Source organism: Tachysurus fulvidraco, chromosome 4 (genome assembly GCF_022655615.1).
Source record: "Tachysurus fulvidraco isolate hzauxx_2018 chromosome 4, HZAU_PFXX_2.0, whole genome shotgun sequence".
Taxonomy (NCBI): Eukaryota; Metazoa; Chordata; class Actinopteri; order Siluriformes; family Bagridae; genus Tachysurus; species Tachysurus fulvidraco.
This window is the reverse complement of record NC_062521.1, coordinates 18,531,539-18,546,208: the sequence shown is the minus strand read 5'-3', so window position 1 is coordinate 18,546,208 and position 14,670 is coordinate 18,531,539. Positions and strand designations below refer to the sequence as shown.

General features: G+C 36.9%; 1 protein-coding gene across 1 annotated transcript in view; it reads left to right on the top strand.

The window, feature by feature from the left end:
- The window catches only part of col17a1b (collagen, type XVII, alpha 1b), a 22,186-nt gene extending 7,769 nt beyond the window's left edge, over positions 1-14,417 (top strand). The window contains exons 10-55 of the mRNA XM_027175100.2: positions 1-32; positions 216-290; positions 388-465; positions 591-740; positions 1,657-1,746; positions 2,012-2,056; positions 2,167-2,313; positions 2,584-2,838; positions 4,418-4,468; positions 4,607-4,633; positions 4,792-4,818; positions 4,922-4,984; positions 5,087-5,191; positions 5,706-5,768; positions 5,966-6,001; positions 6,105-6,158; positions 6,290-6,325; positions 6,436-6,471; positions 6,648-6,710; positions 6,916-6,951; positions 7,038-7,109; positions 7,270-7,296; positions 7,422-7,457; positions 7,649-7,684; positions 7,776-7,856; positions 7,967-8,002; positions 8,377-8,454; positions 8,543-8,626; positions 8,994-9,065; positions 9,181-9,240; positions 9,387-9,413; positions 9,510-9,563; positions 9,744-9,812; positions 9,901-9,948; positions 10,038-10,160; positions 10,277-10,384; positions 10,801-10,881; positions 10,976-11,095; positions 11,195-11,299; positions 11,445-11,585; positions 11,685-11,816; positions 12,083-12,280; positions 12,384-12,545; positions 13,249-13,329; positions 13,572-13,652; positions 14,200-14,417. The exon at positions 1-32 is cut by the window's left edge and continues 145 nt beyond it. Of these exons, the coding sequence (XP_027030901.1) occupies positions 1-32; positions 216-290; positions 388-465; positions 591-740; positions 1,657-1,746; positions 2,012-2,056; positions 2,167-2,313; positions 2,584-2,838; positions 4,418-4,468; positions 4,607-4,633; positions 4,792-4,818; positions 4,922-4,984; positions 5,087-5,191; positions 5,706-5,768; positions 5,966-6,001; positions 6,105-6,158; positions 6,290-6,325; positions 6,436-6,471; positions 6,648-6,710; positions 6,916-6,951; positions 7,038-7,109; positions 7,270-7,296; positions 7,422-7,457; positions 7,649-7,684; positions 7,776-7,856; positions 7,967-8,002; positions 8,377-8,454; positions 8,543-8,626; positions 8,994-9,065; positions 9,181-9,240; positions 9,387-9,413; positions 9,510-9,563; positions 9,744-9,812; positions 9,901-9,948; positions 10,038-10,160; positions 10,277-10,384; positions 10,801-10,881; positions 10,976-11,095; positions 11,195-11,299; positions 11,445-11,585; positions 11,685-11,816; positions 12,083-12,280; positions 12,384-12,545; positions 13,249-13,329; positions 13,572-13,652; positions 14,200-14,243 (3,625 nt within the window). The 3' untranslated portion in view covers positions 14,244-14,417. The remainder of the gene's footprint in view (positions 33-215; positions 291-387; positions 466-590; positions 741-1,656; positions 1,747-2,011; positions 2,057-2,166; positions 2,314-2,583; positions 2,839-4,417; positions 4,469-4,606; positions 4,634-4,791; positions 4,819-4,921; positions 4,985-5,086; positions 5,192-5,705; positions 5,769-5,965; positions 6,002-6,104; positions 6,159-6,289; positions 6,326-6,435; positions 6,472-6,647; positions 6,711-6,915; positions 6,952-7,037; positions 7,110-7,269; positions 7,297-7,421; positions 7,458-7,648; positions 7,685-7,775; positions 7,857-7,966; positions 8,003-8,376; positions 8,455-8,542; positions 8,627-8,993; positions 9,066-9,180; positions 9,241-9,386; positions 9,414-9,509; positions 9,564-9,743; positions 9,813-9,900; positions 9,949-10,037; positions 10,161-10,276; positions 10,385-10,800; positions 10,882-10,975; positions 11,096-11,194; positions 11,300-11,444; positions 11,586-11,684; positions 11,817-12,082; positions 12,281-12,383; positions 12,546-13,248; positions 13,330-13,571; positions 13,653-14,199) is intronic.
- The last annotated feature ends 253 nt before the right edge of the window (positions 14,418-14,670 follow it).

Below are 14,670 nucleotides of genomic sequence, written 5' to 3'. Positions count from 1 at the left end.
TTTAAACACCACTTCGCCATCCTCTCTATCAGGTCAGCCCGAGTTACCTCAGCCATGAAACACAAAAATGTGATATACATGCCATTAATTACAAATCCACTTTTCAGCTTTTCTGCATATTGAAAAATCCCACAAATAGAATCGCTGCTAATATTTAACATTTTTTCTTTTAACACAATATAAGTAACATGAATTTAAAAAAAATTCCATCACAGTGTACGGTTTCCAGAATAATCTTGCCACACCATCTGGTACACTTCTCACATCGAATACAGTTAACACACATTCAGGTATGGCACTGCAATCACTATCCTGATACAAGCAGCTGTAATTAATACAACAAACACACAAACTTAACCACTGCAAATGATTTCCTGTGTTCTACAGGATACGGTGTGCAGAAAAACATTTCTCAGAGTATTGGTAGCTCTGGCGTTGTTAGTACAGGAGTTTCTACTTCTACAGGTACTCATAACACTTAATATTACACATTCTTAAAGCTGAAGTTTTTTGCATAAAGTAAACATATACTACATTGATAGAGATGTCTTGAACCTGAATGACCGTTACATGAACCATCTTCTATACAGACACAACTACACACTCCGTTAAAGATGACATGCGACGAAAATATATTATACTTGAGAAGGAGAATGTTCCTTCAAAAAAAGAGACAGAAGTGCTTGTTCTGTCAAAGGACAGCGGGAAGCAGTTCTCCAGCACATCGTATGGAAAAGGAGGTAAAGACTCGAATTTCACAGAGTTTGTTTTGGATATTCAGAGTGTTAAAGAATTCAAGTATTTATTATGCAAATGAGGCTTGATAAATACTTTTAATGAACAAAAAGCTTTACTTTGCAAAGGTACATACAAGTTTGTTGGCCATAAGCCAATATTTTATTTTGTTGCTCAGTTTGTATATTCATAGATAGAAATGAATTTACTTACACTGATGTGACAATGAAATCCTCTCACCCACTTGGGTCCAAAATGAAATGTTACTGTCCCTCAAGTCCCTCGCTTGCTGGAAATTTAAGGCTGAAGTTGTATTTGTCTTTAAGCACAGGACTTTAATTCTGGTCAAATTTTATACAGCCCATTTTTAGCAATTAGCAATAAGATGTGGCTGCTAAATGTAAACTAAATCACTGATGCATTGAGAACATTAATCATATATTTCATCCCTTAAACTCCCTGGACATAGTCAGGTTTATATTTATTTTTCTGACACCTAGTTTTACTGTTTGCTGAGAAATATTTTGTAAGGCGAATAAACAAATAATTAGCTCAGACATTACTAGCAATTAAATATGGCACAACACAATTAGTACTATTATAAAGACAAAATAAAATTATATGTCATTAAAAGATTTCACAGCTCTGTGCCTGCATTGATGAGGTGTTGATTTGATTGAATATTGCCTGAGTGTATCTAACTACATCCGGTAATTATAGATCCATCCTAACCACCCCTCCTCTGCCAGCTTTCTGTCTTTGCAATACTCACAAAAATGCATATGCATCGAACTTAACTCATTATGATTGGCAAAATATAATCTTTATTTTGCTGATTGTACCATTGTGATGAAAACGTGAGTTTAAAGTCAAATATACACTAATCTCTAATGTGGTCACATCAAATGACTTTCTTTAAAGGGTCTGTTTCGGACATCTCACTGAAGAAGGAGGCTGTAGCAAGCAGCTACCCTGAGACATCTCCTGTCAAATTAAGTTCAAGCTCCTACTGTAAGCATTTCATATGACCTATCTATCTATCTATCTATCTATCTATCTATCTATCTATCTATCTATCTATCTATCTATCTATCTATCTATCTTTATATACATATACTGTATATACTGTATATCATACTTTTCAATAATTGCCAGTTACTGTGGATCTAGTTTTCAGCACTACAATGAGACAGATAAGACAATATTATACCTGACTGAATTATTGCATTGTCTTTTAAATAAAAATATATAATGTTTTTATTCTTAAATTTTAAAGATGGATCTTCATCAGCCCCTACTAAAGATAAGGCTACATATGCAGGTAATGTCTCTTCTCACCCAGTTCTCTGTTTCATGTTATCAAAAAAACTAGACTGGATGAGGATGTGTTGTTTGAAACGCCTTTTTCTCTCTTTGTTTGTGTCTTGTTAGAGATCTATAAGGAGAAGAATGGTGGAAAAGGAGGAGGCGGTTGTTTTGACTGTGGTCCGAGCTGCTGCTCCTGGTGGAAGTGGCTGCTTGGACTGCTGCTTAGTCTTCTGCTGCTCCTCGGCCTTCTTTTTGGACTTATCGCTCTCGGTATGCTGCTTTATTTTAAGGGAAGCTTTGCCTGTCTTTCATCTTTAGTCCTTCCATGTTAGATTCTTGTCCACAAAATCATCCATATTTGTATATATAAAATATCACTGGTGATGTTTTCTAAGGATGAGAGAACAGCATGGGTTTTCTCTTTGTTAAAACAGCAATGCTACTTATCACAATTACAGTCAAAATATTTATTTGTGTTTATAAATGAAGATGACTTGACTAATCATGAGTGCTCCACAATTGCTCTTTTTTTCTTTCAAGCTGAGGACATGAGAAAGATGAAAGAGCGTGTAGATGCTCTTCAGAACCTGGTTCAAGGCAGGTTCAAGGCTCAAACTAATCGCCTGACTGGACAGAACATTCACAATCAAAGGTCAGCATATATGGACATGGAAAACGATCTGGCTACTTCTGATAACACAGTGAACTTGGGAGCTGCTACTTCCTCAGACTCGGCATCCCTGAGAACAATACAGAACCTTCTACAAACCGAGCTGCAGTCTGAGACTTTCCGAGGTACCAAAACATGTGCACACACACAAACACACACACACACACACACACACACACACACACACACACACACACACACACAAACAAACACACACTGGTATCGAAAGTACAAATTGTACTTTTCTTGCAAAGGCATATTACTTCCAACAATATCATCACTCAATCAACTGCAGATTTGTTTAGATAACAGTCAACAATCAATTCTGTTAGAAAACCAGTCTCTCTTTCTTTCTCTTAGGCCCACACACATACGATTTGATTGACACATGTGATTTGATATAAAATTATTAAAATATCCAATAACATATTATTTTTATGAAGATATGGTGATATTTAAAAAATAGATGGCCAGAGATTGCATATTGCATAGAAACAAATTTTTCAGACCATTTAACTGTGGGTTTATTTGCAGTGCCAATGATGCATATTAATATTCAGTTCCACTGATAACATAACAAGAAGTAAACATTTGAAATAGTTGAATAGGCTTTGGCTTTTGCTTTGTGTTAGTCATTCAGGGCCCAAACAGCGCTCCACATTCTTTATCTTGGTCTGGAAGTTGTAACCTTAGCCTCTGTGAAGAGGGATGTGTTGTGTTGAGGCAGGAGATTTTGAAAAGATTAAAAAATATGTCTGGAAATCTATGAGACATATGAATTATTCCACTCCTTTTAAAAGTTTCTTTGGATTCACACCATGAATAAGACTAAATGTAACCACACATCATTGCCTGGCATTCCACTGGAGGGTTTTTTAGGACGGAGGAACAAGCTATAAAGAAGGAGGAGATTTCTCAGACTTCTCCTTAACTGACTTTATTTTACTCACTCACTCACTCACTCATTTTCTACCGCTTATCTGAACTTCTCGGGTCACGGGGAGCCTGTGCCTATCTCAGGCGTCATCGGGCATCGAGGCAGGATACACCCTGGACGGAGTGCCAACCCATCACAGGGCACACATACACTCTCATTCACTCACACACTCACACACTACGGACAATTTTCCAGAGATGCCAATCAACCTACCATACATGTCTTTGGACTGGGGGAGGAAACCGGAGTACCCCCGAGGCACAGGGAGAACATGCAAACTCCACACGTACAAGGCGGAGGCAGGAATCGAACCACCAACCCTGGAGGTGTGAGGCAAACGTGCTAACCACTAAGCCACCGTGCCCCCTTTTGTGTAGATTAGCCCTCCTAATCTACAAAAATTCTAAAGTAAAAAAATGAATAAATAAAAATAGTAAAATAAAGTTTATCAGTTAGGGAGAAGTCTGAGAAATTTCCACCTTTATTAATAATAATAATAATAATAATAATAATAATAATAATAATAATAATAATAATAATAATAATAATAATAATAATAATAATAATGATGTTGTTATTATTGTTGTTGTTGTTGTTGTTGTTCGATATTACTATCTCATCCAAAGTACTGGTGATGCCTTAAAATAACATTAAAGCAGTGTCATCCTTTTTAAAATGTGCTTAAAATGCATTTACCTCAAAATGTAAAATCATAAAAGCATTTATGTGCATTGTGTAAGTATCTGCTTTATTCTTTCTTTTTGCAGCTAGCCTTGCTTCCACACTCAAAGGAGAAAGAGGACTGGCAGGGCCTAAAGGCAAGGCACAGAGGCATTTCTCTGTAATTTATCCTACAGTATTGTTATTTATATTGCATGTATCTTCCATTCATAATAAAAAAAAATGCTCACTTTAACTTGAAAATCTTTAAATATGACATTAATTGTCATTTTCAGGTGAAACTGGAGCTCAAGGACCCAAAGGTCTGTAGAAAGTCTTGTTTATTGTAGGCTTCTACTGTACTGTAACAAATAAGTGGTTGAATTTGCAGATATGCTTAAAGTGAGGCAGTTATAGTATATATTGACCTTTCTGTTGTCGGCATGTGCACCATCACTAAAATGAGTTAAATGCTTTTCAGGGGATAGCGGTTTCCCAGGTATACCAGGTAAGAAATATGTTAAAATGGGAATTGTTTGATTATCATAATTGTTGTCATTTTATAAATGTCTGTAATGGCATTTAATCTGTTTATTTAAAATGTGCCTTAGGTTCTCCAGGGGCAATAGGACACCCAGGACCTGAAGGACCAAAAGGACAAAAGGGAAGTGCAGGTATGTTCTTAATCAAGGAATTCTATCCGTCATCCCTTTATATGGAATCATTGCATTGGCTCTGATATTTAGAAATAAGAATTTTACTCTGTATTTTTGCAGGCGAGCATGGTGGAGAGGGGCCACCAGGAATCAGGGGCCGAGATGGATTACCAGGGCAGCGAGGAGAGCCAGGACCTGCAGGTGCTGGAGAAAAGGGTGAAAGAGGTCAGACTCCATGTGCATTTGGGATTCTTTTGTACATACAAGTCTGATTACAGATAGGTACCTTCAGACAGTGTGGTATATTCATTGTTCACTGTTTCATTATCTGCCTGTGATGCCAGGAACAAATCTGTTTTCTGTTGAAAAGTTCACTTCAGATACAGACGCTCACTTCAGATACAAAAGTTCACTTCAGAACAAAGTTCACTTCGGATAAACTCAGCTGTCAATCAAAACTTTGTGTGAAAGTAACCAACTCCAAGTGCTGGGCAGAGATTAATGTGATTGGTTGGACTAATCAGATTTAGAAGAAATGTTCATGTTCCTCAATGGCAGTAAAAGGCATGTTGCTGCTCCTGCCCAAGCTGACCTCAGAATTGTACAAAAGTACAAATTGAAGTATAGAAATATTTAAAAAGTATGTTTGTTTTCTGTAAACAAAGTCTTTTTTTGACAGACACTCTTTTGACTATTTTTTATTCTAGTGCATTTGAAATTTTGTTTTTTTTCCTTTCAGGCTCTTCTGGAGAACCAGGCGCTCGTGGCTTTCCAGGTTCACCTGGTCCACCGGGTCCAAAAGGTTTATTTAGATTTAATATAGCATGCTGCTACATTGATACTTGTCTACTTTTTCATTATTCGATATAAAAATTGTTTTATGGGTTTCCTAATGTTGTAAAATGAATAAGATGCTAAGTTCAGTATGCCATTGTCTTAATATATAAGTCTAAACAAGGTATTTTATTAATAATGTGAATAATTGCATTTGCTTTTCAGGTTCAGCAGGTCTTAATGGTTTGATGGGTGCTGCAGGTATGTCATATAACTAACATATATTTTTAAAAGATGTTTTAGTCCTTATACTGAGATTTAAAAATTGTTTTAAAAATAATGAGTTGTATTTTGGTCTGCGTAGGTGAACCTGGTTCACAAGGTTTCAGAGGAGAAGCAGGACCTGCAGGACCTAAAGGTAAGCTACATGGCTGTGATCTTGTTTTAATTTAAGTTTAATTACTCAGAAAAGTTCAGCTGAATAAAATAAAAAAGTGTTAAAACAATTGAAAGATAAACATAATTTGTTTCCTCTTTATTTTCTGCTAGGGGACAGAGGACCTCAAGGACAACAAGGAATTAAGGGTCAGTATATTCTAATATTTGTACAATTTGCACAACACATACAAGAACATTGCTAATTATCATTAAATATCTAATCATGTGTGCATGAATATTTGTTTTATAATTATAAGGTGATCACGGTGAAAAGGGAGATCCTGGTGTGCCAGGTATGTGTCTGTGTCCATACAGGGTACCTTTATAAGAAAATCATATAGCATATTAGTTCATCAGTTTATCAACATAACACTGCTTGAAGTCATGTAATGATTTTATATATATATATATATATATATATATATATATATATATATATATATATATATATATATATATATTCATCCAGGTTTCCCAGGGGCTCCAGGAAAACCAGGAACTAATGGTGAGAAAGGATCCAGAGGATCGACAGGTAAGCAGCAGTTATAGAGACAAAGCGAATTGCACTGCTGTACATGGCAGATTATTTATCTGTAAATTTATCTGTAAATTTTTGACATTGTTGTGGATAAATCCTATCACACTTTTACTATATGTTAATGTTTATTAAGTATAATCATTTTCATAGACTCTGAGAGCAACATGCTGTACTTATTTATATATTTTCACATTATTAGGGACTTCAGGTGCAGATGGTGAAAAGGGCCAAAGAGGTGAGTGTCGTACTAGCAAATTACAATTCTGTACAACTTCATCGTAGTCATATGGAACATTTATTTACTTGTATTCTAATCTTAAGGTGACCAAGGTCCAATTGGGATGCCAGGAATCAGAGGCCCAGCTGGACCACCTGGTGATGCTGGATCTCAAGGTATTACATCATTGAATCTATCTTATTAAAATTGGCTTTTTCCCAGTTAAACTGTCTTATTTCGCAGTGCATTTTTGTGTGGTAACAAAAGCAAAAATCATAAACACTAATACTAGGAGGACCCTTTTATGTTTTATGTCTATGTTTTTTTTTCTACTAGGACCACCAGGACTTCAAGGACCTCCAGGTACTATAACATAATGCTTAATTATATTTCATTTTATAATGAGCATTTATATTTCATGAATGTTTAAAGCACCTATCTTAAAATTGGGATCCTAAATGTTAACAACAGTATTCTCTTTCCTGTAGGCATTGCAGGACTTCCTGGACAGCCTGGAGTTAAAGGTTTATGTTAATGCATTATACCTTTATACTATAAATGTAATGAATAAAGCGGATATGTTAGATTACTGTATTTTATTATTCTTTACATTTTTATGCTATAACACATTTGTACTACTTTTGTGACTTTCTTGCATCAGTAATGTCATGGGTGTTTTAATGTTGAAATATTAATGTGCTGAACTATTTTACAGGTGAAAATGGTGAACCTGGCAGAGTAATCAATGCAGGTAACGCCTTAACCTTGTCCTTAAATTTGTCGTATGGTTCCCTTTATACATTTAAGACTGGTTCTAAACTTCACACAATTTCAATCAACAGCTGGCTACAGCTCTGTGGCAATTCCTGGACCTCCAGGGCCAGCTGGACCACCTGGACCTGCTGGACCTCCAGGGCTGTCAGGTGGGTCACAGAACACACTTTCTTCCTGCTAGGTTCTGCTATTTATTTACATTACAGTATGTGATTCAAAACAGTTAATTGCATTCATCTAATTTCCTCTCTCATTTTAGGCCCTGTTGGTCCTGCTGGAATTCCTGGACAAGCAGGTAAATAAATCGTTTCTGGATTAGGTCTGCTACAGAAGTTAATACAGAAGTTTGTTTCTTATGTTTACAGCCATATAGTGGATATACTGTAGGAATGTTCAAATTAATTTTTTTGCCCTGAAATTAGTGCCACCATTCAAAGGAGCAAAAGGGGTTCATTTGGATTTTGTTTTGTGTTTCATTTAATTTTCACATTAAATGATATCACATTAGATCACAACTGTGTGCCCACCCCTAACTAAATCCCTCTGGTTGCTCTATCTGTTTCTCACAGCCTTCAGTGTGTCTCACTTGCCTATACAGCCTTTTCCTGGGTGAATACTGAGTCATCTTTCCAAGCACAATTTCATCTGCTCATTCATTTGTCTGCACAGGTCCTAAAGGTGAAAAGGGTGATCAAGGAGAGGCTGGGATCACAGTGGAAAGAACAGAGACCTCGGTTAGAGGAGAAAGTAAGAAACACTTCAAAAATTAATTTTAATGATCATGATATATTACTCTGATAAGGATTCTAACATTTGGCTGATGTTCCTCTTTCAGGAACCTATGGTTCATTAGATGCTACTCAAGTTATTCAGGGACCACCTGGACCACCTGGTCCCCCTGGACCTCCTGGAGCTCCAGGTATGTAACCAAGATGACAAAGAAGTACAATTTGATTATCAGTCTCTTGTTGGTATTTTTTTCTAACAATTCCATATACTGTATATCTCTGAAACATTACAGTTCTTTAGAGGTAGTATTATGGTAAACCCAAATTTTAATTACATCATCATGTAGAATTTTATATCTAGAATATTGAATGTCTGTCTCAATATAGAGATTGTGGCATGACGAGTTGAGGTGAATAAGATCCTTGCCGTAATACATCATCTATACTGTCATTACTCTCTCACTCACTCATTTTCTACCGCTTATCCGAACTTCTCGGGTCACAGGGATACTGTCATTATCCAGTCCTTATTCTCATGCTTCCAGTGCTGTTTTGTAGGATATGGCACACCTGGCCCGAGAGGAGAGAAAGGAGTGAAGGGAGAGCAAGGGAGTTTTGTGCCCAACTCAGGTCTGCTTTAGTTCTTTTTCATCAGATTATGGAAATGTGGTACTAATTTTTATTGTTGTGTAGCCTAAATATTCTAATGTTTTAATGCATTTATTTTTTCATAAAACAATTACAGGAACATTTTTTGCTGGACCACCAGGACCACCTGGACCTTCAGGTCCTAAAGGAGACACAGGTGAATCTTTTGGTTTGTTATCAGAATTGTTTGTTCATTTAAACTGCACTTAATTCACTCTTATGGTTTCACCAAATGTTTTTTTTTTTTTTTTTTTTTTTTTTTGGCATTCTAACATTCTTTCTAACAATTTATTATTGTTTTAGGACCTCAAGGACCTAGAGGATATCAAGGTATGTAGTCCTATAAACACAATCAGTAGTGGGCAAGAATATCAAGTGCTTGCTCCTGGGCTTACATCATCCCTGTTTGTTATTTGTCCTCTGTAGGTGATCCCGGGCAGCCTGGCCTACCTGGAAGGCCAGGGGGATCAGAAATCAGAAGTAAGTTTAGAGCAGTTTATTTTGGTTGTTAAGAGTAACCATTAGTTATGAACATATGCTGTTACTGTAATTAATGACTCCACAAGGTGTTTTCCCTTTTACTGTTAATCATCAATTATTATTGTAATTGAATGATTATTGTGTATGTAGGTCTAAATGCATGCATGTGATATTTTATAGACTCTGGAGTTCAAGGACCACCTGGGCCACCTGGACCTCAAGGGCTGCCAGGTCAACAGGGCCCTAAAGGTAACATACTGTATCTATACACATTTTTTTAATTGTATGACCATCAATGAAGATTATTACTAACCTACTGACACTTTGTATTTCACAGGGGACAGTGGCATTCCCGGTGCCCCAGGGATCCCAGGAACATCAAGAGGTAAAATCTTTACTATACTTAAGTTTGTCAGATTTACAACATTTTTTTGTATTGTTTGCCATAAATGTATAATTGTGTTCTCTCAATAGGATCCGGTTCTGTCGGGGTTTCAGGGCAGCCTGGGCCCCCAGGGCCTCCAGGACCACCTGGATCTCCTGGACACTCCATATCTACAACAGATTATCGACGTTACATTATTGACTTCATGCAGAGTAAGTTAGACAGCTCAAAATCCTGCCTGAATTTTACATTTAGAGGTTTTTTGTACTGTATATACAGTTAAGGCTATCTGTATATAATTGTGTAACAAATTGTGCTTGGCCTTCAGGTGACAGCATGAGGCAGCATTTATCTAGTATCCAGGGCCCACCTGGTCCTCCTGGGGCCTCAGTGTCTGTTGAGGATGTGGCATCTCGGGTTATTGCATACATTCAGCGTAAGTCTCAGAATCTTTAAAAACCTCTTGTGACACTGCAGAAAAACTTATTAAAAGCATTCATAGAAGTACATACTTTGGAAAGACTCTGGATACGATCTGTTAAAACACATATCTTACACGAAATTATAATATTGATTGGATAACTTGAAAGATACATGTACATATTTTTCTAGCAAAAATCTAACCAAAAATGAAATAGAGGCTTTCCATAGATGAATGGCAGAAGATTCCCAGAGCAAAGTTTTATTCCTGTATATTCCTGTCTTATGTAAATGTGATGTTTCTGGGGTTTTTTGTTTATTTTTTAAATAAAAAGCTGGATATGGTTTTTAATACAGATTAAAGAGAAAATATTATATTCAGTAATATTAATTCGTTTAATAATATTAATATTATAAAACAAATTGTTCTAGGCTCTGGATTGACTGGATCCCCTGGTCCTCCGGGTCCTGCTGGCTCTGTATCTGTTAGTGATATCATTGCATTATTACAAAGTAAGTGTGTCTATATCTCACTCATATACTAACGTCAGACTACATAACTGTGTTAGAAAACTTTCTGAACGACAGTTTTTTGATGTTTGTTCAGGAGATGATGTTAGGCGGTATGTAACTGGCCCTCCAGGACCACCTGGCCCTTCAGGAAGTATAAATCTGGGCAACTTTGACACACAGGAAGTGGCAAACTACGTTCTGAGATTAATGAGTGGTATGTCATAGATCAAATTGCCCTCAATTGTTCCTGTTGCCCACTTTTTAATAAAAGATTAGTAAAATCTACTAGTAAAAATATTTCTCTTTTGTTTAGATCGAGGGTTGACAAGTAGATCTGGACTTCCTGGTCCTCCTGGACCACCTGGTCCACCTGGCCAGCCAGGCTCCACCTACAGTGACATCACTGCTTTGATTGAGAGTAAGATCGGATTTTCTTGGACTGTGCTCATGGTTCTGTAGCATGTAATAGTAATATTCACAATAATAATAGTTATATTAATTATTTTAATTATTTTTTTCTTTTATGTTTGTTGTCTAACTTTGAATCATATCTTCTGCCGAAGGGTCAGGTCTTAGAGCAGGTCTTCAAGGTCCCCCTGGTCCTCCAGGAAGACAAGGCCTACCTGGTCCAGTTGGTCCCCCTGGAGCCCCCGGCTCTTCAAGTTCAGGATACAGATTTGAAGACATCCAGGCCTACATACAAAGTGAGATCCTCCTTTTACCTACCCTTTGCCCTTTAAAATATGCACATATAGTACTTAATAGTCATGCAATACATTTTTTTGTTTGTTCTTAAATTACAGATTCTGGCTTACGGGGTGCCCAGGGTCCACCTGGCCCCCCGGGACCTCAAGGGCCCGCGGGAGACTCTAGGGCACTTGACAGAGCCAGTCAGAGAGCAAACATTCGTGCTGAGCTTCAGGAGTATCTCAGTAGTGAGTTCATTAGAGTGTATATCATTAACACTTATTAGCACCTTAAGAAGGCCTGTAGTAAATGATCTGACACCATTAACACAGACAAAAATTTCAGTAAGAAAACCAAACATACATCAGTGACAGTTTTTTAAATCTAAGAAACAAAAACAGAGCCACTAAATTGTCCTTTAATTTGTCATCTGTCTGTATCTCTTAACTGTGTGAGGCTTGTCCTGACATGCAAATGACATGAATAACTAAATTTTTGGCATGTGACTTTTTAGGTGATGCTATGCGGCGTTATAGCTCAATTCTTCCTGGACCTCCTGGTCCTCCAGGACCCCGTGGTGAAAAAGGGGACCGTGGTGAATCTGGGTACAGTGCAGGCGGTGGCTACTACTATTCTCCTGACCGTAATGGAGTCAGGTTGGCTGAAACAGACTACTCCAATGTTGCTCAGAAAGTCACTGACTACATTCGAAGTAAGTGAAGTACATTTTTTTCTAAAAGATTTTACAATATAACTTTGAATTCTGCAGCCCTCTATCATTTCTTAATTAAATAAAACCTTTATTTTCCAACCAGGCCAGGGTGTACTGCAGGAAATGAATGACAATTATTGGCAATCTCATTTCCATGGAATTCAAGGTCCTCCTGGTCCTGCTGGTCCACCTGGTCAGCCTGGATACAGCCGTGTTTTTTCTACCTATGGAAATATCACTGCAGATCTCATGGATTTCTTCAGAAGTGAGCAGCTTCACTGTGCTTACAACAAATAACAGACACTTTATTACTGAGCTTCTAAGTGGCATATCAGAAAAGTTTAAAGGATCACAAGTTTGAATCCATATGAATGCCATAGTTGTCCATGGCCAATAGTACTATCAGAGCAATGATTACCAATCATGGTTGTCTGTGAGCTCATGACTTAAAGAAGAGGGTAATTGGCACATTCCTCAGAGTGAGTTTATTGTGCCCTGTGAGTAACAGTTTAAAAAGATGTGGCTGGATTTTTGTGTCTCAGAGCACTAACTGTCATTTACATTTACAGCATTTAGCAGACACAGACTTACATTTTATCTCATTTTTATACAACTGAGGGTCAGGGGCCCAGCAGTGAACTCACAACCTTCTGATTGGTAGCCCAACATCTTAACCACTAGGCTACCACATCTCCATATACAGTATAATTCTGTCATATAATTGATAGAATAATGCTAGTTGGAGCGAAGCTAAAAGAAGAAACAGACAATTTGGATTGATTTTTCACAATATGTATTGATGTGTTCTAAGGCAGCAGACTGCTGTCTCTATGTTCTGCTTGTATACTCCACTGTATGCATTGATTAAATACTTTTGAGAAAGAAAAGAAAAAAGGACATGCCAGCAAACTGTCTGCATTTACTATCCATTTAGTACAGCTTTCTTAATCTATCTTTTATTTTTCCAGCACACGGTACTATTCCCGGGCCACCTGGTAGGCAAGGACATAAAGGAGAAATAGGATACCCTGGGCCCAAAGGAGAAAAAGGTACATCTGAGAAATATTGTCCTTTTACACGTAGCTGAAGGCACTCACAGAGCCGAGACAAATGAATTTAAAATAATCCTTGAGAACACAGACTGCCCTGCTTTTTATTTATACTAACATATTTATATCTACTAACACTTGATTAATGTACAGGCTACTAGTCACTGACTAGTAGAACATTATGAATGAACAGATGATAAATATAGTACATTTTAATGTCATTTTATTTTAACATTTAATAGGGGAGATGGGAAGACAAGGAACACCTGGTGTTCAGGGACCAAGAGGTCCAGAGGGGCCAAGGGGTCAAAAGGGTGAGAAAGGTGAGGTATTTTTGCAGCTGTTAAGGTATCGGCATAAATGACAGAATAATATAATCATAAAAGATGGTCATAAGATGGTTGAGCACAAATTAATTGACTATATTTAAGTACATTGTATGATGACATTGAAAGTGCACACTATATATGGCCAAAACCTTGTGAAACTATGACCATTAACCATTACACCCATGTGTGGGTCTTCCTAAAAAAAGTCTTCTGCCACAAAGTCAGATGCACAGAATTGTATAGGATGTCTGTTTAAAAAGCACATATGGGTGTGACGGTCAAATGTCCACAAATTTGTGGCTATTTAGTGTAGTTACACACAGTTTTGGCGCTTGTGTTTTACTTCATATGTTCTGATGTTATTTTTATGTACTCGTGTGGATAACTCTGGTATTGGTTTGAATATTATACTATGTTCTTGAGCCACTCTTGTTGCATGTTTATTCCTTGGCTGATTTAACTCATTTTGATATACATATATGACTTAAAAGCTGCACCCCAGGTTTTTGGACTTGTTCCCATGTGTTTCCATTTTATACAGGTGAAATCCAGATTGGTCGCCGCAGAAGGAGTCTTGGTGTGTAAAGGCTTATATTTCTGTTTTGGTCATGAACATTCTCTTCTTGGTGGCTTTTGGCTATATAATGAAGCAATTTAGAAAGGGACAGCATGTGACATGCATCTATTCTATTATCATGCATCTAACTCTATTCAATATACGTGATCTAACTTTCAGAACAGTGTTTAATCCATATTACCCACATTTTCAGTCTTCATAATTATATAAAAAAAAACATTTTGTAATTTTCATTTTTGTTGTTGTTTGTTTAATGTGGAAGTAGCTTTACTAGCCTACACATTTGAAACATTTATCTTTCAGCACTTTTTAAATTGTGAAGTCTAAAATATTCTTGCACTCCTAATAAAATACAAGATTGTAATGCAATTCGGCACAACAAAACTTTTTTTATTCAAAAGTTTAATATGAACTAAATTTGGAATTTGTTTACTA